Genomic DNA, 22120 nt, shown 5'->3' on the forward strand with positions numbered 1-22120 from the left:
TCCTTATAAGTTATGTAGGATCTAGTTAGATTCGTCTCAAAATCATCTTTTTACATTGGCAAGCGTGAAATCCCGTTATCTTAAAATTTGTTAAATTTGGGTTTGGGCTGCACCCGCAAACCAAGAGAGTCCACTTCACAAATCCAAATGAGGTTTTTCATCCCAAAACCATATAACAATAAGAGGAGTAGTCCCTTAAGACTTATAAAGTGATTAACTCTCTCTTCTTCAACTAATGTGGTGATTCTTGAGAAGTCTATTCTTCAACATAAATTTTTAATCAAAAAATTACCTTAAAAATTAGATAAAACTCTTCCTAATAATAAGTTCAGTTCAGTAAAATTTAGTAATTATAAAGAATAAATATAATAGAAAATCAGTAAAAATGATTTTAGTTCAACAAAAATAATTTCAGTTAAGTAAAATTAATTTTAGTTTAGTAAAATAATTCAAGTTTAGCAAAAATAATTTCAATTTAGTAAAAATATTTCAGTTCAACGAAAAAAAAATTAATTTGCAAATATAAGGTGAAGCGAATGAGGTCTTACTCCTCCAATTTGTTTAATATTCATTTTATTTTGAAGAAATAGAGGCTTTTTTGAATAAATTAAATATACATTTACAGAATTATAGATTCATTCAAGTGACAATAATTTGAGTGGGCGACAAAGTTGACAAGTTATTACACCAACTTTGATCCTTCTTTGAATCTTCCCTATTTCACTATGCCATGACTGCTTTCTTGATCCCGTTTCTCCGATCCCTTAGTCCCTATAGTGCTCGTCTCTCTTTTCCTTCACAACCGCAAGCCCGGCCCTCAAGGCTTCACCACCATCACGACACCGCAAACTTTACCTGTATTTTCAAGGAAGCGCACGCAGCAAGCGATATCATAGAAAAGGGAGATCGATCTAGCTAGCTGAAAGACCTTAATTCAGATCACTTGCTACTAGAAGTGTAGTAACAAAAGGTAAATATCTTCCCATGTTATGCATATATTTTCCGTTCTTCTTTCTAGAATGCATGAGCTAATAGCGTGACAAACTGACAACTAAATCTGGAGTATTTTAGCTAGTATGTACGTGTTCTAATCTAAGCTAAACTTCAAGTGGGTAAAACACTAAAACTTTTATGATTGCTTTATTAATGACTTTATTGTTATTATAGTTGTTCATGTTCATCAATATAGTTATAGTACACTTTTGATAAAATCGGTGCCTATAGCTTTTTGAAAGAGCCCAAATCCAACATTAGTTTGGGAACTCATAAATCAATTGAATTAAATGATGTATGTAATTTGTCAACCTTGTGACCAACTAATATACTACGTATGTACTTTGCTTCCTTTTGGTTAAAAAGATTTAAATTTAGAAAATAATCAGATTGGATAGATTCTGGTTTAACTTAGACGAATAAGAATAATAAAACTTTTTTTTTTTAATAAACAAGTATAAATACTAGAAAAGGGAGATCATTTGCTTCTAAGACAATGTTTTTCACACGTCCATCCAAATACTCAAGGCTATACTTTTATCCATTATAGTTATTTTTGGCTTTACCATGGTTACTACATCCCTCAGAATTCATAATATGGAGTATAATTTGTAATCAATTTGAAAATAAGATAGTTTTAAATTTTTAATGACTTTAATGATGAAAATGTTTTTTTTTTTATTATTATTTATTAATAGTAAAATTAATTTATTAATAGAAACTCATACACCATCTACAAATAAAATCTAAATTTCTAATGACTTGAGAACGAGAGTTTAACAAAATGCATAATGGTGGATCGGTGGGTCCATAAGACCATGACTTAGGGAGCTAGTGATGGTCCCAGTGTTGGTCACAAATTGATATGGAGTGTTTATAAACAACTATATCCACTGATGCAATAATGCTAAGTTCATATAATACGGCCAATGCCTGATCATTTTGCTTCAACATGTTGATATGTAATAACTTTGAGGGAGACTAATTTGTATCAAATGAACATAAGTTGTCAAAAGTAACCGACACAATAACATAGTGCTAAATTTCGTTCCTAACATTTTCGGATAATAACAGTAAAAAATAAAAATATATAGTGACTTTTGGTAAAAAGAAATTTTATTTAGAATTACTTTGAAGATAGGGTTATTTATGAATAATTACCTTTTTTTATTACTCCGTATTATTTATTTAGAATTGCCTTATGAAACGTTTTGGTAACACTACCCATTAACGTTTCCCATCCAATTAAGACATTAATGGGGCCTAATTTTCACTTTTTCCACTTGATTAACTCCCTTAACTATCTTCTTTCCTCCCTAATTAATTTCCCTCCATTCTCACTCTCTTCTTTCACCTTCCTCATTTCACCTTGAATTCAAAACCCCCAAATTAATTTGAACCCATAAACCCTAATCTGAATCACTAATTTTATTGAATACAATTGATCTCAAAGCTAAAATAACTGGAACCAAAACTCAATTAAACCCCCAAACCCTAGAAATCAAAATCCCCCAATTTATTTGAACTTATAAACCCTAATCTGAATCACTAATTTAAACCCTAATTATGTTAATAGCATTCAATTAAAACTTGTAAACAAATACAGTAAACAATGAATTAAAATTAAAGTATGAAACATTACCTAAATTATTGATAATTTGCGTTTAATTGCTTGATTATGTTCTTGATCTCAGATTTTGTGAGTGAGAAGGGAGGGAAAATTAATTAGGAAGGAAAGAAGAGGAGAGAAGGTAATTGGAAAGTTAATTATGTGGGAAAAGTGAAAAAGTTATCCATTAACTTCTTAATTGCGAAAAATGTTAGTGGGTAGTGCTACTCAAACGTTTCATAACTTGCGGGTATTTCTAAGCAAATTAAAAATTAGAAAACAAAATGTCTCAAATAACCCAATCTTTATGGTAATTCCAGACAAAGATTTCCTTGGGTTAAAGGATGGTTCTAATAAATAATTGTTCGGGATAACAAAAAATGGAAGTGTTTATACAAGTAAAACCGAAGAATAGTGGTAATAAACCACCTCCTAGTTATCAAATCTACTTATCTACCATCTTTTGAAAATTTTCACTTGTATTACAAAGTTGGGTCCAAGTTAATATCCCAACATATACGACGACCTAAAAAAACCGATTAAGCTGCAGAATTATTGTAGATAAGATAGTGAATTATGTTCATAAATAAGATGTATAATATTCTCGCTTCGTAGCAGATACGGAACCATATTTAGTAATCCAATAGGGTTACACATCAATAATAGTAGAAATCAAAATGAGATTACAGGACCACAAGCTCATTGTACTGCAAGTCTGTAACACGAACAACAGAAACTTATAGAAAAAACTTATGTTCTATAATCCGATTACTGACAGTTTAAGTATTTAACAAAGTAACTAGATATTACAATTTTTTGCAATGCAATCCTCATCTCGATCTCCCCATATGGAACAATCATCAGATCATGTATTCATGTTGACCATCTTTACATGGTTGGTCTCACATTAAGTCGGCTTGCAACTTTCATACCCAGAGATTTGTCGGCCTGTAGTAGTAATACAGATGCAAAACAAAGTGTTATTGATATTCGATAAATAGTATTGCAGTAATAATTGCAACTATGCCAACTGATAATTTGAAATAATTGAACACTTACTTGGGTCCAGTATGAAACCCAGATACTGCGTATCTCATGAGTGACACGAGGGTCGGATAAAGCATCAACCACTCTGCAGATAAATCTCTCTTGCCTGGATGCCACCATGAGACAGATATATGAGCACACAAACGATACACATATCAAAAGAAAGCCAAAAATAAGAATGAATTCTGCAAGTGCAGCTAGGAAAGAGTCCAACCTGGCTGGGTCCATTGATCTGTATCGCTCTCCAGGCTGCTTGAAGTTGTTTTCCTTTGTAATGATTTGCTGCATTAATAGAATAACAGTAGTCCAGATTTTCATTCAGTTAATATGCATTTCTAAACCCAAATCATCAATATTAAATTAACCTAAAGAAGAGAGGTCATGACTCATGAAGCATCAACAAACACGCAGCAGACAATTAAAAGAACTAACCCTTTCACGCCTTCCATTCAAAATATTTGCAGGAATGGGGTATCTCTCAGCATGACGAACGGGATCATATCTTGATGGAAAGTAGTCCACCTGAGAAACAGCATAAAGTAAGACATGGGAGCAAAATATAAGCAGCAATATTACTAGCAAGAAATAAAAACTGAAATCGCAGCAATTACCTCCTCATCTCTGTGCATAAAGTTCATGAAACCATCATAGTGATTGTTGTGGTGAGCACACTTGGGAGCGTTGACTGGAAGTTGCAGGTAGTTGGGACCAAGCCGGTGCCTTTGGGTATCAGCATATGAGAAAATTCGGGTCTGAAGCAGCTTGTCATCTGAGTAGTGGACACCAGGAACAACAATAGCAGGGCAAAAAGCCAGCTGCTCATTTTCTGCAAAGAAGTTGTCAATGTTCTTGTTCAAGACCATACGACCCACTGGCTGAAGAGGCAAAATGTCCTCAGGCCATGTTTTGGTAACATCTAGGGGGTCAAAGTCGAATTTATCTTCATCAGCTGGGTCAATTGTCTGGACAAACAGCTTCCATTCAGGATAGTTTCCAGCTGCAATTGAGTCAGTAAGATCCTGAGTAGCATGGCTGTGGTTAGCTCCTCCAACTTTAACGCATTCATCCTCCAACAGGCACTTTACTCCACATGTTGGCTTCCAGTGGAACTTCACATAGTATGCTTTTCCAGCCTTGTTGACCAGAGTATATGTGTTAACTCCAGAGCCTTCCATGTGTCTGTAGTTTGCAGGAACACCAATATCATCAAAGAGGAAAGTGAACATGTGTAAACTCTCGGGATGGTGAGAGAAGAAATCCATGATCCTCCAGTTCTCTTGAATGTGGGTTTTAGGATTGGGCTTGAGGGCATGCACCATATCAGGGAATTTCATACCATCACGAATGAAAAACACAGGGAAATTGTTCCCCACTAGATCGAAGTTACCCTGTGATAAACAGAATTTTAGAATATAATATATGCTGTTGGGAAAAAACGAGACTAAAGCTTCAGCATCAAATCAAACTAAAAAGATTTATGATCTAGTCATGATAAGAGCTGAACAATCAAAACGCTAAATCAGTGAGCTACATACAGCAAAGAGGTTATATTCAGCATTATGGACAAGGCCATCTTTCCAGGTACTTTTTAAAGTATTGTATTTGAAACTAGAAAAGCTTCGTAAATTTTTAATGATCAAGAACGTAGAAAATAAACTAGGTAGATGGCATAATTCCATTAGTATCAGTATATAACAGATATTAACAGCGTAGTAAGTGTAATAATGTGACCAGCACTAGCATGGATAAACACTACTAAGAATGAAAAAGTAACAGAATATAGGCCATTATAACTTTGGTATAGAGTTGGCCCTTACCTCTCTAGTGTAGAACTTCACAGCAAAACCACGAGGGTCCCTGAGGGTTTCAGGACTTCCACGTTCATGAATAACAGTAGAGAACCGAACGATCACAGGTGTCTGGACACCAGGAGCACGCAGGAAATCAGCACATGTGAGGTGTGTAATATCATGAGTAACTTCAAAAAATCCCTTAGCACTCGCTCCCCTGGCATGAACAACACGTTCTGGTATACGCTCTCGGTCAAAGTTAGCAAGCTTTTCCACAAGATGATAGTCCTCCAAAAGAATGGGGCCTGTTCAGAAAGATACATCAGCATAGCCCATACCCATTACAGACACATCCTCTGTAAACTATGTCATCACAGTACAAATACATCACTAATTTGCTGAGGTTAGACCAAAAAAAAAAAGGAAAAATTAGAAGTGCCTAAGCTGATAGCAGTCTCACTCAGCTACTTATCCGAATTGAAGTAATTGGCTATGTTGGTTTTGGGGTCTAGGTAGTGTACCTAAATAACTAATGAAGCTAGATTAAACTAAATACAGGGCACACATTTCTTTATAATTGAATCTCGAATTCCCTATATGTAGTTTTTCAAAAAGTCCAATTAAGTTGAGCAGAACATAGCCCTACTACTGGTAAAGTATACATGTCTTCTCATGTTATTGTGGATCCAATAAACAACTCTACCACGCAATTTAGCAATCACTAAATTCGTTATTACTTCGATTGGCTAAAACTAATTCACATCTAGTAATATGGTCAATAGAAATAAAACATTTGGAAAAGTTGACCACTTTGTAATTGCAGAGCATGTTCTGACATACATGCCTAAAATGAGATCTAGTCTCTGAGGTCAAATAGTATCTATATACATAAGAAATCAAATTGCACTATATGATTTTTTTTTACATGCTCAACTTCATCTCATTTCCTAACAAATTTAGTACAACAAAGGGTAATCCAACATTAAGCATGAGATGCACAAATTACATATGGCAAAGAATTGTTTTTAAACTCACTTCCCTTAAGCAACTCAATGGACTTGCTTTTAAGTTAAAATTGACAACTTCTAAATCCATCTTTCAATAACTCATATATCCTTTGTTAGTAAGAAACCCCCTTTACACTGATAATACCTTCTCTCTTTCCAATAGCCTTTTCTTGGTAACAGCATTGTCACTTTATTTCTTCCCTCAATACTCTCCACCAAACTCATGACTCTAATCTATATATCCCAACTACTTCAACCCTTTCACTACTCGGTACACTACTCTAATCTAGGTCAAATCCTAATTAAGTTTTGCAAGTAGTAATAAAGCAGGAAGATATCAACAGTTCATATTAGTTAATAGCAATGCGTAAAAAATGGCATCCATTATCAGTATGCAACTGTTTAGACCATCTTTGTTTTCTTTTTCTCCTTTATTGAGTAAAACTAAATTGCTTCTTGTAGAACCTTACAATCTAATATGATATCTACTAATTGCTTCTTGTACATCCTTACACCCTAAAACTAAGTTGTTAGTACAATATATAATTATCCAAATGATGAAAAAAGCTAACTTTACTTCGTAATTGTGAATACTTATACAACTATGAATTCATTTAGTTAGTCACTCTAACTATGATGCATCTAGTCACTCTAACAAATACTCCTATAAACATCATTTGCTATCTTTTTTTTTTTTTTTTTTTTTTTTGACAGAAAACATCATTAGATATATCTATTGTTTGAAGAAATCATCAGATACATCTAACTGTGATTTCAATTAAAATTTTTGAACAATTAATTTCCACACTTTATGGCGGTTCCAAGTTCCCACCAATTTGAACTGGTTTCAACAACTTCGACCCAATAACAATTTCGAACCGTTCCTATTGATTCAACTAATTTAAGATGAATAATAATTAATAATCACAATAAAAATAAAAAATAAAAAATCCTAAAACTAAAACTCAGATGCTAAAATCATCAAAAATTAAAGCAATCAACTACAACGTTTAAAGAAAAATTAAAGCAAAAAATATCCAGTCTAAAACTGATAATGAAACTAAAATCAATAGAAAAGAAATAACCTCTGTTGCCAACAGTCAAAGAAGAGTTGTTGTTCCAAACAGGAGCACCAGAATTTGTGGTGAAGTGTGATGAATTGTGCGCACTTGATGGCCGAAACTACACCACAAATTCAAATTCAAATTCAATCAAACAACAAATTCAAATTCAAAATCAATCTTTAAATCAAACATCAAATTCGAAAACAAAATCAAACCAGAAAATCAAATCAAAAATTAAAATTAAAAAATACTCCAAATACAATAAATCAATGAAATAGAAAGCGTCTGAAATTGAGTATTAAAGCAAAGATTGAGTAGTAACCTTGTAAGGATCCATGGCGGTAGAGAGAGAAAGGAAGAGTTGATCTTGCAGAGGAGAGAGAAAGAGAGAGATTGAAGAGATAAAGATGAAGGAGAAGGGAATGTGGTGAACACACAAATTTTAATTAGGAAATAAAAATAGGAGGTGTATAAATATATAAATAAAAAAAAGTGTGACGTAAAATGAGTCAGAGGTGGATAATATTGATAAGGAAGAGTAATAATTTTAGTTTCTGAAATAAATCCGAAATTATCGTCGCCGCTACTAAATTTCTGAATAATAATCTGACAAGTTAGCTGCTACTCATTTTTGAATAATAAGACAGATCGAGGCCTATTAATATGGGGTTGTTATTACTTTCCCCCCACGATTTTAGTTTTCGTAATCTTCATTATCTCATCTGGTCTAAACTTATATGTAGTAAATTAATACGTATAATTAGTTGTTTTAGGAAGTATTTGATTAGCTATGAACATGTTTTTATTTAATTTATACTCCGTATTAAACTTTTGTTATTTTGAGTTTATTTGGTATATAGTATAATGTTATTTTTCTAATCTTATCTAATTTTTGTTAAATTTGATCTAATTTAAATTTCTTATAATAAAAAATGTTTAACTTAAGAATGATATATAGGAAGTTAAAAAAGGACAAACTGAGAATAAGCTGAATAATGAAAAATTAAATACATCAATCTACACATGTTATTGTTAGAATTGAAATAATCCCTTAATAAGAAAACAAATTGATTGATAAGAATGATCAAGATTAAAAATAATGTACCCATATACAAACATTCGTTATATTTTCGAATGTACAGTATATCAAATTACATTATTAGTTACAAATTCATCTATGAGAATTTTATCACATACTAATGGTGGTTATTGGAGATTTAATTTACTAATTACATACACCAAATTATATTACTCCACTTTGATCACCTCAAGTTACCCTTGTGATTTTTGTAATAATTAAGATATACAAGTGAAGTGATGCTTGAATATATGTTGTCTACATGAGTATAGTAGTTTTCACAAAATTGATTTCCAAATAAATTGTTTGGAATAAAAATAAAAAAAATTAATTTAGTAAATTATACTCGTATATGCACAATATATTTTTTTTTTTTACGATAAATAATTTTGACTGAAAAATAACATGAAAACATCGAGAAGGATGTTTCCCATGGGCCCCAAGGCATTGAGCCATGAAGGTTTATGCGAAGATCTCTGCCAAAAAAAACTGAGAAGAAAACGAGAGCCACTTATCACTCATTGTTAGAACTAAAATGAACCATTACACTAACTCCACGTTAAACAATGTTGTGTGAATTGTGTGCACATTTGACACCTTATTTTTGGAAGTTGTTGCTGACTAGTGTGAAACCTTCAATATACCCCTTCGATGAGATTTTTTATAATCACAATGGGCCTTCCTTTCCTTTGTGTGAGCTTAGCCACACACTCAACGCCACTCGTTACTAGACTACGTACATTTTATTCACTTTATTTTCACTTAATCTAGATGTAATATGTTTAAATAAGTTTAAATATATTGACCTTATTTAGCAATTGGCTGTTGGCTGTAGGTTGGTTTGATTGACTGGTTTGCGTGGCTGTTTGTATTGGCTTTTTTGTTGGTTGTTTGACTTTTTATTAGTCTAAAAACATGTTTGGTAGAATTGGTTGTTGGATGTTATTAGTAAGTTAAGTAGTTAAAAGCCACTGTAAGTAGTTTTTTCATTTTGGCTTAAAAGCCAGCTTTTCAATTGGCTGAAAAAGCCATTTATCAAACAAATTTTGAATGTTTGACCCAATGAAAAAGTCAAAAGCCAATCAAGAAGCCAATGAAAAGTCATTTACCAAACAAGCCCATTAAATTAGGTCTCAGAAATTCCGGATGTGTTTCTCATTCATAATATTCGACCACATTACAATATACTACGTATATACAACAGTAGAGTACTTGGAGAACAAGCCCTAATATTCCTTAGTTAATTATCTCAACTAATAAAATAAAGAGAGAGGATGAACCCAGTAGTGAATTTTTGTACTTTCAAGTTTTCTTCGATTACAACCACATGCCTTTAATTAAGCTTGTGACTTCGCATAAAGATGAGTATAAACACTCCTAGTCCGTCGAACAACAATCAAACTAAGTACAACACCAATGCAAACAACTCCTGTCAAAATAGCACAAGTGATGGAATAACATATTCTACCTACACAAGTATGTGAACCTTCATCTCCTAATTGCAAATCGAGTTTAGGGTCTACAAGCCCACCTTGTATCTCTGCATAGTAGTCGTAGATGCGACTAGCAAGGATGCTAGAGAAAATAAATGAGCCAGTAGGCATTGAAAGTATAATAAAGTTATATAACGCACCAAAGCATTTTAAACCAAACATCTCTGAAATTGCTGCAGGGGCGATCCCCCAATGTGCTCCGTAACCAAATGAAGTCAACACAGTTAATGTATAAATTGCTGCAGGCCATCCCAAAGCATAGTATAAGAGCCCGATTGCTATGATGGCTTGAACAATCGCCAAAGCCAAAAGCCTAGGGTACGCGTATTTTCTGATAACAGCAGCAAAATCAGTAGCATTATATCAGCAGGATATTCTGATTATGAGCCTAAATGCTTAAGCCAAAATCAGTAGCATTATATTTATATCAGCAGTAATTATGAACTTGATCAAATAAATATCAAGTGGCATTAGCATGAGTGCATGACTAATATGATTTTTATGATGATAGAATACTGAACCTGACAACTATCTCTGAGAAGTATCCACCACCAACACGGCCAAGAAAGTTGCAGACGCTGATGATTGAGACAAAGATTCTTGGACTGGAATACCCAAGAGACTCAGATATCTGACCCATATTATCAATGATTGTAATACCAGATCCAGAACCCAAGATTAGGGATACAAACGTAAGCCAAAGCTCCGCCTTTCCTAAAGCTTGTAGCAAGGTAAAATTCTCCCCTAGTCGAGGATCTCTTCTTTTACCTTCAGCTTCATTTTCATCCTCGCTAATGATGGTTTCAACAGGTAGCAGGCTCTCTTTGACTGGATAATTCACTTGTGGAGAGAATGACAGCAGAATGGGCACTATTGATGGAAGTAGCAAGATAATGAGCAAGATTACAGAGCAAATTATGATCAAAGGTTGGTTCAAGTACTCTTCAAAGAGCAAAAAACCCATCAAATAAGCAGCCAAGATGAGGCAAACACCATAGACAAACGAAAAGCTCAAACTGTCAGAAGGCCTTTTCTGTCGATGACCCTCCACGTACCTTATAGCAAACATAAGAGAAAGAACAACAATTGAGGGAACAATAGCTATCGTTAATATGAGGAAATCACGATTAGTAGTGCTGAAGAAGTGATAAATTTGGCTTAAAATTGCTCCACTCAATCCATTAAATCCTTTTAGTATCCCCACGACAGGGCCTCGGCTATCAGGGAAGTTTAGCAGACATGATACTAGAGCAGCTGTATTATAATAAGTCTCACCATTTGTTCCCACAAATATGGCAATGAATAGCTGCAACAATTGGGAGGAAGACCATATGTCATACATCATAGTCATCAACTATACTTATGACATGCTCATAAAGTCATAATCAAATCTTGAACATCAATTAGATTATGACAGAAACAGTAATTATTGTCTTGTAATTCAGTTATTTGTCAATCAGTTTTATTGACTAGTTCACTTGACTTATTTGACCAACTTGTTTTGTTGGGCATTACCATACATATTACTCCGTAACAAAATTAAAGTTAGTTACCAAACAAGGCCTATAGTGCTTGACGAAACTAGTAATGATAAGTTAAAAAGTTGACTTATCGTCAAGAACTAAAGCTTAAACCCAAAAGGGGAATAAGAGGACAGAAAAAAAGGAAATGCAGCACTTGTAGATCATAACATTAGATTTCAGCAAACATCTTATTTTCATTGTCATGATTTGTCACATTTGATCACGTCAAATTAAATTTGAGCAAAACATCATTAGGTTACTGAATTGAATAAATAGCAGGACAAAATTGATAAAGAAACAGGTGCATTTGAGCCTAAGTACCAAATGAACCAAATAAGTCATTAAAATGCAGAAAAAACCAGCAACTTACCACCCAAAGAGGCAAATTAGTCAATCGTTTGGCGATAATTAGCCAAAGAAATCCATATCCAAGAAAAGTATGTAGCACCCCAACTGTCAAAACACCCCAAAACGGCAGAATCTGACAGACTGCACCAGCTAAGAATCCGACGCAGTCGCCTAAGTTTTTAGCAACACCCAAGTAAGAAAGTTGTTTTTGGTTATACTTCATTGTACTCTTGATCATTGGTGAAATGCTTCCGAACAAATAACCAACTCCTGCAAACGATTGGATCCACATTGATGCTACAAATACCAGCCATCTGTTGTTGAAAAATGTCCTCAATCTCTCTGGTTGTGTCACCATTTTTTATTTTCTTTAGCAACGTAACAGAAGTTTATTTGTAGTCTAGATTATTGTATGCAATGAATTTGAATGTGTGATTAGTGATTAAATTGGAATTGAAATGAGCTGGATTATTGCTGCATTTATAGTTGAATTTATGTTAAACAAAAACAATAAATAAGGTTGGATTGGATTGGATTTGAATGTATAATTGATGAATTTAACGTTGATGGTAAGGATGAATAAATTCATTAATTTGCATTTAAGTTGAGGGAGGTCTATTTGGGGAGGAAAACTACCAGAAGCTTCCATGGATTTCTTTCATGAGGGGATCATCATCATGAACAACGTGATGTTGGTGAATCAGTCTGTGGGGATGAACAACGTGAGTTTGTGGTTATTTATTTATTTATTTTTCATTATTTTATGGATTTTGAGTAGAAAATTTGACCCATCTTTTGGTAATATAGTTTTAGAAAACATCTAATACACAATTTTATTATTATTTTTTTTTGGGTGAAGGCTAAGGGCTTGTTCTCATACATTGAAATTTAATTCACTTCAATTCAATTCAACTCCTAATTTCCTTCTCTTATAAAATATTCAATTTAGTTCAGTTCAGTTCAGCACAGTTCAGATCATTTCAGCTCAGTTCAGTTCAAACAATAAAAACAGGCCCTAATACACAATATAAGTGTATAACATTATACAAAGTGCAAAGTAATAAACAAATAAAGATCTGGAAAATAATATAATTTGAAACTTCGTAAGACCGTAATTTGATATAGTTTAAGAAATGAGTATTGTGTAATCGATATAACTATTATTAAAGCAAAAATTAACCATGAATAAAACTCCTTGTCAAAAATATAAGTGGTAGTAGTGTCTTCTTGAAGCTGTTGAATGTGGTACCAATTTATGTAGGGAAATATCACAGTACATGACACAAGTATTGAGTAACAAGGATTTACCCCTTATTATATGACGAGGAAATATTAGTCAATCAGGCTGATTTACATATTGTGCAAATCAGGGGTCATTTTCGTCTTTTCACTTATATTAGTAAGGGTAATTTGGTCAGCTTGTGCAAACGTTGATATTCAATGTCGTTACCTTCTGTCATGACGAATCAGTTACAGAACTTCATCATTTTCCCCAATTCAAAACCCTAATCTGAAACCCAAACCCAAAAACTACTTCTTCCTCCATGGCACCACCACCTATGGTGGTTCAAAATGTCGCTGCAAATGAAGGCTTCCCCTAAAGGGTTGATATGGCCCTAATTTACACTCAATTCAAGTAGGGTGTCTTTTAGTTTCGCCGCGAAGCGACCATTGTTGGGGAAGAAGAAGAGGACGACGGGAAGAATAAGAGGACGGCGGGAACTGAAGAATAGGATGAACAAGAAGGCTTTGTGGGTTTGTTCGGCGGAAGGCGTAAAGATGGTGGTGGCTATGGTGGCTGTGATGTGTTTCGGATGGTGGTCCCTATTAGGGGTGAGCAAAAATTCCGGGTACCCAGAATTGGAACTGGAACTGGTGGGTCCGGAACCGGAATTGGACCCAGTGGTTCCAATTCCGGTTAATAAATTAAAGACCAGGTTATAACCAATTCCAATTCTCAACTTTTTGGAACCGGAACCGGTTGGGTACCCGGTTACCTAATATATGCTAAACTAAATAAATTTTAAATAATAAAAATATGTTGAATGTATCTAATTTGTAAATTAAAAGAGTATTATTAATGCCTAACATAAATACAAATAGCTTAATGCATATATAAATATAAGTATTAAACGCTAAAAATGAACCTAACTAAAATAAGAATTATAATTTGTATTATATTTTAACAATTACATACATAAGTGGGTACCCGGAACCGAAACTGGTACCCGGTGGTTCCAATATCAATTCCTAAATTTTAGGACCGGTTGAACCAATTCCAATTTTGGATCCTAATTTTAGGACTCGGTTCCAACCAATTTCAAGTCCGGGTCCTAAAATTTTGACCGGGTACCCGATTTTCTCATTCCTAGTCCCTGTGATGGTGACTATGGTGGTGTTGCTGGTGAAAGATGGGAGAAGATGCTTTAAAAATAAAAATAAAAGAAATCTGTAAAACCAAAACAAACGTTAGTAAGTCTAACGTCTTCAAAACCAAACAATAATATAAAATTAATTTATTTGGTAAGGTTGCCCACAAAAGCAACTGATTCAATCAAGCTGATTGTCTTGGTCTTCCTCATTATATGACCTTGTTTAATTATTTTCTCTTCTACCTTGTTTTGCTTGTTAGTTGTTACTAACACCGTTTACATACAAGTTTGCTTCAACAATTTAAGATATTTTGATAATGAAACTAGACATAAAACATTTAAGGCTCTTTAATATTTTTTTAATTCAAGGTACTATATTATTATACAATAAATTCGTCAGATTTAGAAATTAGCTCACGTATTGAAATAATTTATTTTCAAAGATTTTAGTTTTTTTTTTTCTTTTTTTTACAAAAGGTGTTTAGCATAGGATCTGTTCACATTTACTGAACTGAATTGACTGAAGACTTGAAACTGAGTTGAAGTGAAATTAAACTGAAGTGAATAGATAGGCCCTTGATTACCTTTGAATGAATTTGATTTAACCCATTAATAACGTACGTAACACAAGTTGACCTAAAAATCTCAAGGAATATTAGTAATATTACCTTTAATTTATTTGTCCAAAATTAGTACAGTACTCCGTATTATTCAATAATCATTGAGCATTACAATATACAAGGAATGCATTCTATATACTATACAAAAAGAAGGCAAAATTATAGTTAGATAATTGAACTGTACAATGACTAACTACTATAGGATCAAACATTATGATATACTACTACTTACAATAGCTAGAATATATGTTTTTTCAAAATCACCTAACATGCATAACTGCATATACAAGTATATAATCAAGGAATTTGTTCGTACTGGCGCATAAGCTGCAAAATGGAACAAGCCTTCCTTTGGCCTCTATTAGTCCCATTCTGTGAGATATCAACCAAACACTCATAAACTCCGAATTGAAGCGCCGCGAGCAAGAACGATGATCCACCATTCAACCCCAATTCGAGCAATATTGCTGCAGCCCCTTCTTTATTTTTAGGTGTACCATCACCCCCCATAAAATCAACCAATGCCTGTATAAACGGAAGCCGTCCGATTTCTTGCCTCCCTTGAGGGTGCGAAACAAGGAGCAACAAAATCGAGAGGGCCTCATCGATCATGCCTAGCTCATTATCTTCAAGCAAAGTTAATAAGGGCGTAACAATCCCTGCCTCGACAGCTCGAGCTTTATTCATTGTGTTTAGGCTTAAATTAAAGAGCGCGGTTGCTGCATCTCTTTTCCCTCTGATTGTACCATTAGCTAACAGGTTTACCAACGGAGGTATCCCATCTGACAATCCAATAGTCACCTTGTTTTCATCCAACATCGAAAGACTAAACAGAGTAGCTGCTGCGTTTTCCTTGGATCCTACGTTACCATTTTGTAGGACTTCTATGATTGTAGGGATTGCACCGTGTTCAGTTATAAGCTGCTTGTTCGTGCTATCGATTGATAAGTTAAGTAGCGTTGTAACTGCGTGTTCTTTGGTCTTTGAATCCGGGTTTGACAGGAGTTGGACTAAGGGAGGGATCCCTGAACTCTCAGCAATAAGGATCCTGTTTTCAGGGCTTTCCTTAGAGAGCAATCGGAGCTTGTGGACAGCCTCCCGTTGAGCATCTAGGTGAGTCGAGGAGAGATCTTGGATGAGTGGAATGATGGTGGATTTGTGTTCGGGTGAGGAAGGGTCATCGGTTGCTATGTTAGGGGAGGATTGATCTTTTTTTCGCGGTAGTTGAACCTTGTTCTTGTCACACCATTGTATGATGAGATTCTTAAGTGCATAGTTTGGGGCTAAGGATAGGTGCTGTAATACTTGTCCTGATTTTGGACATGTTCTGTGATTTGAGTCTAGCCATTTCTGGATGCTTTCCCTTTCATATGTCTACATTTTTCACAAGAAAAAAAAAATAGCTTAGACAAAAATAACAATAACTAAAACTAATATTACACATTGTATTCAGAGATTTTATATTTAACAGTAACATATCATTTTGATCAATTATATAGTACAAACAAAAACATAGTATTTTTTTGGAAAATTTGTCAATTACTACCGCAAGTTAGTACTACTTTGTAAATTACTACCGCAAATTAAAAAAGTTGTGAATTACTACCGCAAAAATTTTTAAGATGTTGCGATTACTACCAAACCCCCATTAAACCCAACTATGACGTCATTATATCACTTTAACCTATGGTTAAAGCCCTTAACCATGACGTCATTATATCCCTAACCCATTTTCTTTTTTTTTGGGGGGGGGGGGCTGGTTAAAGCCCTTAACCATGGTCAAACACGGGTTAAAGGGATATAATAACGTCATAGTTGGGTTTAATGGGGGTTTGGTAGTAATCGCAACATCTTAAAATTTTTTGCGGTAGTAATTCACAACTTTTTAAATTTGCGGTAGTAATTTACAAAGTGGTATTAAATTGCGGTAGTAATTGGCAAATTATCCTATTTTTTTCATAAAATATATGTAAAAGAACTATGTTTTGATTGATTATTACTATATATTGTGTCGAAATAAGACTTCATATTAAAACATAAAACCTTGTTTTCCTGTATTGTATTAGTCCAATCAAGAATGTACCAATTCAACCATATCTAAGATCATCCATATATTTAGTTACAAGTAAAATTGTGTTAAACAATGTTATATATTTAATATACTACATTAGATGAATCTAGAAAGATCACACATGACGGTGTTTTTCTTGCAAGAAAATCATCACATACAAAGTATATATTATACAAGGTAGAGAAAAATTTATGCTTTAGATGAAAAGCAAACAAAATGAAACTAACAAAAAGATAGGATTACCTGTCCAGTGACAACAATAACAGGATCAGTCATAATTTCTAAAGTGATTGGACAAAGAAATTCTTGGGGAATTTCTGTAGTAGGACTCTTGATAATTTGCTGTTGTTCTAAGGGCTTATTCATAGTTTGATCTTCAAGCATTAAATTGGTTTCTTCAATTCCAGCAATTTGTTTGAATTTATTAAGCACATCTAAGATAATTTGCATATGTTCTTCAGCTCTTTTATCTTTTGCAAGTCTTCTAATAGCTTTAGTTTCTGCCCTCAATTCCTCTGATGTCCCTAATTCGAGCTTTTTTGCTAGCCTCTCTAAGATTGCAATGTCGGCGTTTCGTTCATCTTCTTTGCTAAACACAACCATCATATCCATGGACAACTCCAAATCTTGTGTGTCTGTTCTTCTTTTGGCTCTCCTAAGTTGGTGACCCATTAATTCCGTCTGTTCACAAACATATTCAATTATTTTTCTTGTTATTATTTTATCAATGTTTTACCGTACGAAATCATGTAAAGTTACAATTACAAAATTCTTGTTACAAATATATATGGTCGAAAATTCTTTGTCACAAATATAATTTATAGTCAAATTTTGGTATAGAAAAGAAAATTGAACTCTTTGTGGTAGTACAACATTTACCTGTTCTTTCACCTCTTCTGATATATTTAGATCTTGGTAAGGAATGTCATCCAAAGCTTGGCTTAATTTCGAATTCACTGAATGAAATATTCCCGTAATTGCCTCACGTTCAAGGGCCTAACGTACAAGATCCACATTTCAAATTAAAAGAGAACAGTTTTAAATAAGATCAATCAATTAATATACATGCATTATATATATTATGAATCATATATTATAAAGTGTATGTGCACACGCGTGCATTTATATATACTTCGTACGTAGAAAGATAATTAATTGGAATTAGTTCTAACCAGATAAATCTTGCTACCCTCAGAACAAGTTTTCAACAATTTTTTAGCAGATAAAAGAGCCCTTCGCAGATTACAAAAAGAGGCATGAGCTGAATTTGAAAGAGGTTCATTAATGTCCCTAATCTCCTCCAAAAGAACGTGCATAATCTTGATTCGTCGAACGAGGTTTTGGCTCTCCTTCCTTTGAGTAACTCTATAATCACCCATTAATCCAAGTGATTCTATCAAAACCTTTAAATCATGAATAATGTCTTTGCCTTCTTTTGGAGTAAAAATCATAAAGTTATCCTCTTCGAACATGATTATTTCCGCCGGGGTTACATTTTTCGTGTTTCCGATCCCTAAGGTTGGGATCGGACAATTTAATGTTAAATTTGGAGACGACTTACAAAATTTGGGTTTAAACATCTTGTTATTGATATGTAAAACCTTTTGATAGATTTAGTATCAATTTTTTTTTTTTTTTTTTTTTAACCATAAATTGAAAGATAAAGAAACTCAAAATCAAATAAATTTTGGCGATGATAAAGCTTAGTTCTTGATGATGCTGCTTGAGAAAAGGAAATTTTCGCGGTAATTTCGGTTAGTTTCATTTAGAGGTTGTTATTATTTTACTTAAGATTGTGAGGCTGGGATGAAAAATAAATAAATAAATAAATGTTAATTGAAAGTTCGTTATCTTTAAATTGATTTGGATATATGCTACAAGCTTTTGCTCTTTTTTGATGTTATAAATATACAAGTTTAGAGAGGCACGAAAATTCGTGCGTGTGAATCTATCGAGTAAAATTCTCTGTTTTTTTCAAATGGAAGATTTTTTTTTTCACATGTTAGTTTTTTTAGATGGATGTTTTTATTAAAGGATGGTATTATGTTAGTTTTTTTTTTTTTTTTAATGGTAGTTTTTTTTAAAGGATGGTTTTTTTGTTAAAAAAAATAAGACAAAAATGAGAGGGGTTTTTGGGAAAGTGAAATTTATCACCTAAAACCCTTTCACTTTATATATATGATACATGCATTTTGCTACTCCCTTCATCTCTAAATTACTTTCCTATTGCTCTCTATTATGTGAGGAATAAATGCTAGAAGTAATTTAGTGACGGAAGGAGCGATTTCCGTAGAAAATGCTTATTTATAAATTAATTCCCTAATTGCATCAGTTTAGAAACTTATTTCCATGGTACTGTCCACGTAGGATTGGTACAAGTTTTTTTTTTTATATTAATTATGGCTCAGCAAAAAACCGCTAACTATACAATAAAACCGCTAACGCCATTAGCGGTTCTTAGACAACAACCATAGACGTCATTACCGGTTTTCATTTTATAAATAAATTATGCCACCACTCACACTTAGATATGTTATAAGGAAGGAAAGGGCAGCAAATAGTATTACGAAAAGTCCTTCTGACTTACTTCTACCCGAAAAAAAAAAAATGCAATTGATGATCACCCAAAACCCAAAGTAGCGAACACCATTATAAGAGAACCGCTAATCGTGTTAGCGGTTCTGTACAGTAGAACCGCTACCACCGTTAGCAGTTCTTTGCTGAACCAGAATTTATCAATCCTACGTGGACAATACTTAAGTTTATAAACCGACGCAATAAGAATTAATTTATAAATAAGCAATTTCTACGGAAATCGTTCGTATAACTTAGCATCCTTTAATTTTTGTATTTTTTTCTTTTGTTTTTATTTCGAGAATTAAATGTGAAAGTTGTCATCCATCCATCAATCAATCAATAACTATATACTAAAAGACACACCAGAAATGACACGTGTCATTTTCTGGTGTGTCCTTAGTTTTTTTTTTTGAATAAAATTTAATTAAAGACACAAAATTTATTTACAAAAATAATTCTCTAATCTTATACGATATAATTACTTAAAATAAAAAATATTTGACATATATTTTAGCTATTAAAAATTTCTTAACTTACAATTTGTGAATTCCTTTATTTTACTAATTTTCAACATCGTTTTATATCTAACCTATCTTACAAAATCCTTTATTTTGCTCAAAATTTGTCAATATTTTTAGATTTTTTTTTTGTTTTATAAATACTGATTATAATGATAGTTTAATAATGATTATTAAAAATCACCGTGCATATCACGGGAACTAACCTAGTTTAATTATATTATGATAACGATAACTATCAAAAATTTTATATACTAGGGATCTATGCGCGCGATACAGCTAGCCACCGTAGGGGAGTTATAAATTCGAACCTCAAAGTTTACGTACTTTGAGTTGGTGTTGAATTATACTTGTCTTAGGTCGATCAATAAGAGATTATATCTTAATTTATTTAATTGTGGAAATATGTTTTTGTGTTATGATTATTTATTTTGAAAATGATCATATATATTATAACTCACCAAATGTACGTATTACTCTTACATGTCAGTTTGTAGCTTTATTATCCAACCCCGGTGGGTGGTGACCGGGGGAATGGAAACTGACATGTTAGCAGCATTTTCCAGCAACCAGAAAAGGAGTTCGTGAGAAAAGAGGAAATTGAGAAATGAAGATTTTTGGCCTTTTCGATGGAATGTTAAGAAGGAAGATAAACAAAAGAACTACAGGACAAAAATACGAAAGGTTAAATACTTAAATGCATCAAAATTAATTTTAATTGGTGGTAAATATGTCAATTAACTTTTTTAAGGGTATAATAGTTTTGACACTATTCATAAGAGTATTTTTCCACTTTTTATAAGGTAGGGAAATGCAATTTTTAAAAAAAAAATTAAAAATAAAAAATAAAAAATACATGCATCGTTGTCAAATTAGAGAGAAAATATAATTGTGTGGATTAGAAAAGTTAGGGTTAGGGTTTGGTTTTCGACTTTTGGGGATTTTATGGTCTTACAATCTCATACCATTCCCTCATCAAAGGTCTAGTGAATTGGCGATATAATTACGGATACTCCAAGCGGTATAGGTGCAGCGACGGCGGCGCATCTGTTGGGGTCTCGTTCTTGTGCCAAAGTTTCTTCGTCATAATGGTTTCTTTTGGTATGGCTTATTTATGTTATGGAGAAGCATGTTTGCTCTCTGTGTAATAGTTTGGTATTTATTTTTTGATTGCTTTTGGTGTGTTTAGTTGTTATTTTTCATAATTTTTTATGGATAACTTTGAAGAACTTAGAGGGATTTTGTGTATTGCTCATGTTGAAGAGGATGATATCTCTTCTCATAATTTAGAGCTGCTAGTTGGGAAGTTGGAAAATCCTTTTGGTTTTCTGAACTTTGTTAGGGGTTGAAAGATGAAGGTAACACTTTTTACAAAGAGGGTAATATGGGATTAGCACTTGCAAAATACTCTCTTGCACTCAAGATCTTATCTTTTGTTATGGTCTATAATGATGAAGATAAGTCAGTTTTTTCGAGCCTTGCTGTGTCTCTTAATCTTAACTTAGGTGCTTGTTATGTCAAAGAGAAAAACTTTGACAAGGTGGGTCAGTTGTGTTCTGCGGTTTTGTGTTATGATACTACTAATGTGAAAGCTTACTTTAGAAGGGCGATGGCAGTTGTAGAGCTCAATAAACCCGACTTAGCTTTCATGGATCTTGCACAAGCAATTAGTATTGATCCCAATAGCAAAGAGTTTCAACAGAAACTCAAGGAGGTGATGTCTTTATTGGGTTGGTCTCCGGATTTTGTTAATAAGGCACTAGCAATTACAAGAGAGGATGAAATGTTTAGAGATTACGCTACTTTTGGAAGGAAGAAGAAAAGAGAAAGTTAGGGAAAAGAAGGGAAAATAAGGGAAGGAAATGGTGGTGGAGATGGTTGTGTCCGTAAGTGTATTGGTGTACAAGATGTCACTAAAAAGAAAAAGGATGTTGCTGGCAAATCTTTGAATTCGGAAGAGGGTAAAGTCAACCCTATTGATCAAGATCAAAGGCCCAACATTATTGATAA

General features: G+C 33.4%; 3 protein-coding genes and 2 long non-coding RNA genes across 5 annotated transcripts; 2 read left to right on the forward strand and 3 right to left on the reverse strand.

Annotated features, from left to right (window-relative positions):
• The first annotated feature begins 611 nt into the window (after positions 1 to 611).
• Positions 612 to 4207, forward strand: LOC110699021. Its single transcript, XR_002506832.1, has 2 exons — positions 612 to 970; positions 4114 to 4207. It is a non-coding gene; the product is annotated as an uncharacterized LOC110699021 (long non-coding RNA).
• Positions 3177 to 7977, reverse strand: LOC110699018 (catalase). Its single transcript, XM_021876503.1, has 8 exons — positions 7833 to 7977; positions 7532 to 7628; positions 5467 to 5744; positions 4261 to 5037; positions 4082 to 4171; positions 3864 to 3931; positions 3662 to 3755; positions 3177 to 3550 (listed from the first exon to the last, which is right to left on the reverse strand). Exons 1-8 carry the CDS (start codon positions 7845 to 7847, stop codon positions 3491 to 3493), a joined length of 1479 nt encoding a protein of 492 aa, XP_021732195.1. The 5' UTR covers positions 7848 to 7977; the 3' UTR covers positions 3177 to 3490.
• LOC110699020 lies at positions 5036 to 11084 on the forward strand. The gene is made up of 3 exons (XR_002506831.1): positions 5036 to 5230; positions 10593 to 10812; positions 10892 to 11084. It is a non-coding gene; the product is annotated as an uncharacterized LOC110699020 (long non-coding RNA).
• On the reverse strand, positions 8088 to 12854 carry LOC110699019 (protein NUCLEAR FUSION DEFECTIVE 4-like). Its single transcript, XM_021876504.1, has 3 exons — positions 11975 to 12854; positions 10603 to 11387; positions 8088 to 10412 (listed from the first exon to the last, which is right to left on the reverse strand). The coding sequence occupies exons 1-3, from the start codon at positions 12308 to 12310 to the stop codon at positions 9926 to 9928; spliced, it is 1608 nt and encodes a 535-aa protein (XP_021732196.1). The 5' UTR covers positions 12311 to 12854; the 3' UTR covers positions 8088 to 9925.
• A 2237-nt stretch (positions 12855 to 15091) lies between these two features.
• LOC110699065 (U-box domain-containing protein 15-like) lies at positions 15092 to 19060 on the reverse strand. Its single transcript, XM_021876557.1, has 4 exons — positions 18188 to 19060; positions 17895 to 18011; positions 17259 to 17696; positions 15092 to 16318 (listed from the first exon to the last, which is right to left on the reverse strand). The coding sequence occupies exons 1-4, from the start codon at positions 18593 to 18595 to the stop codon at positions 15242 to 15244; spliced, it is 2040 nt and encodes a 679-aa protein (XP_021732249.1). The 5' UTR covers positions 18596 to 19060; the 3' UTR covers positions 15092 to 15241.
• Positions 19061 to 22120: the final 3060 nt, after the last annotated feature.

This window comes from Chenopodium quinoa, unplaced genomic scaffold (assembly GCF_001683475.1).
Source record: "Chenopodium quinoa cultivar QQ74 unplaced genomic scaffold, ASM168347v1, whole genome shotgun sequence".
Taxonomy (NCBI): domain Eukaryota; kingdom Viridiplantae; phylum Streptophyta; class Magnoliopsida; order Caryophyllales; family Amaranthaceae; genus Chenopodium; species Chenopodium quinoa.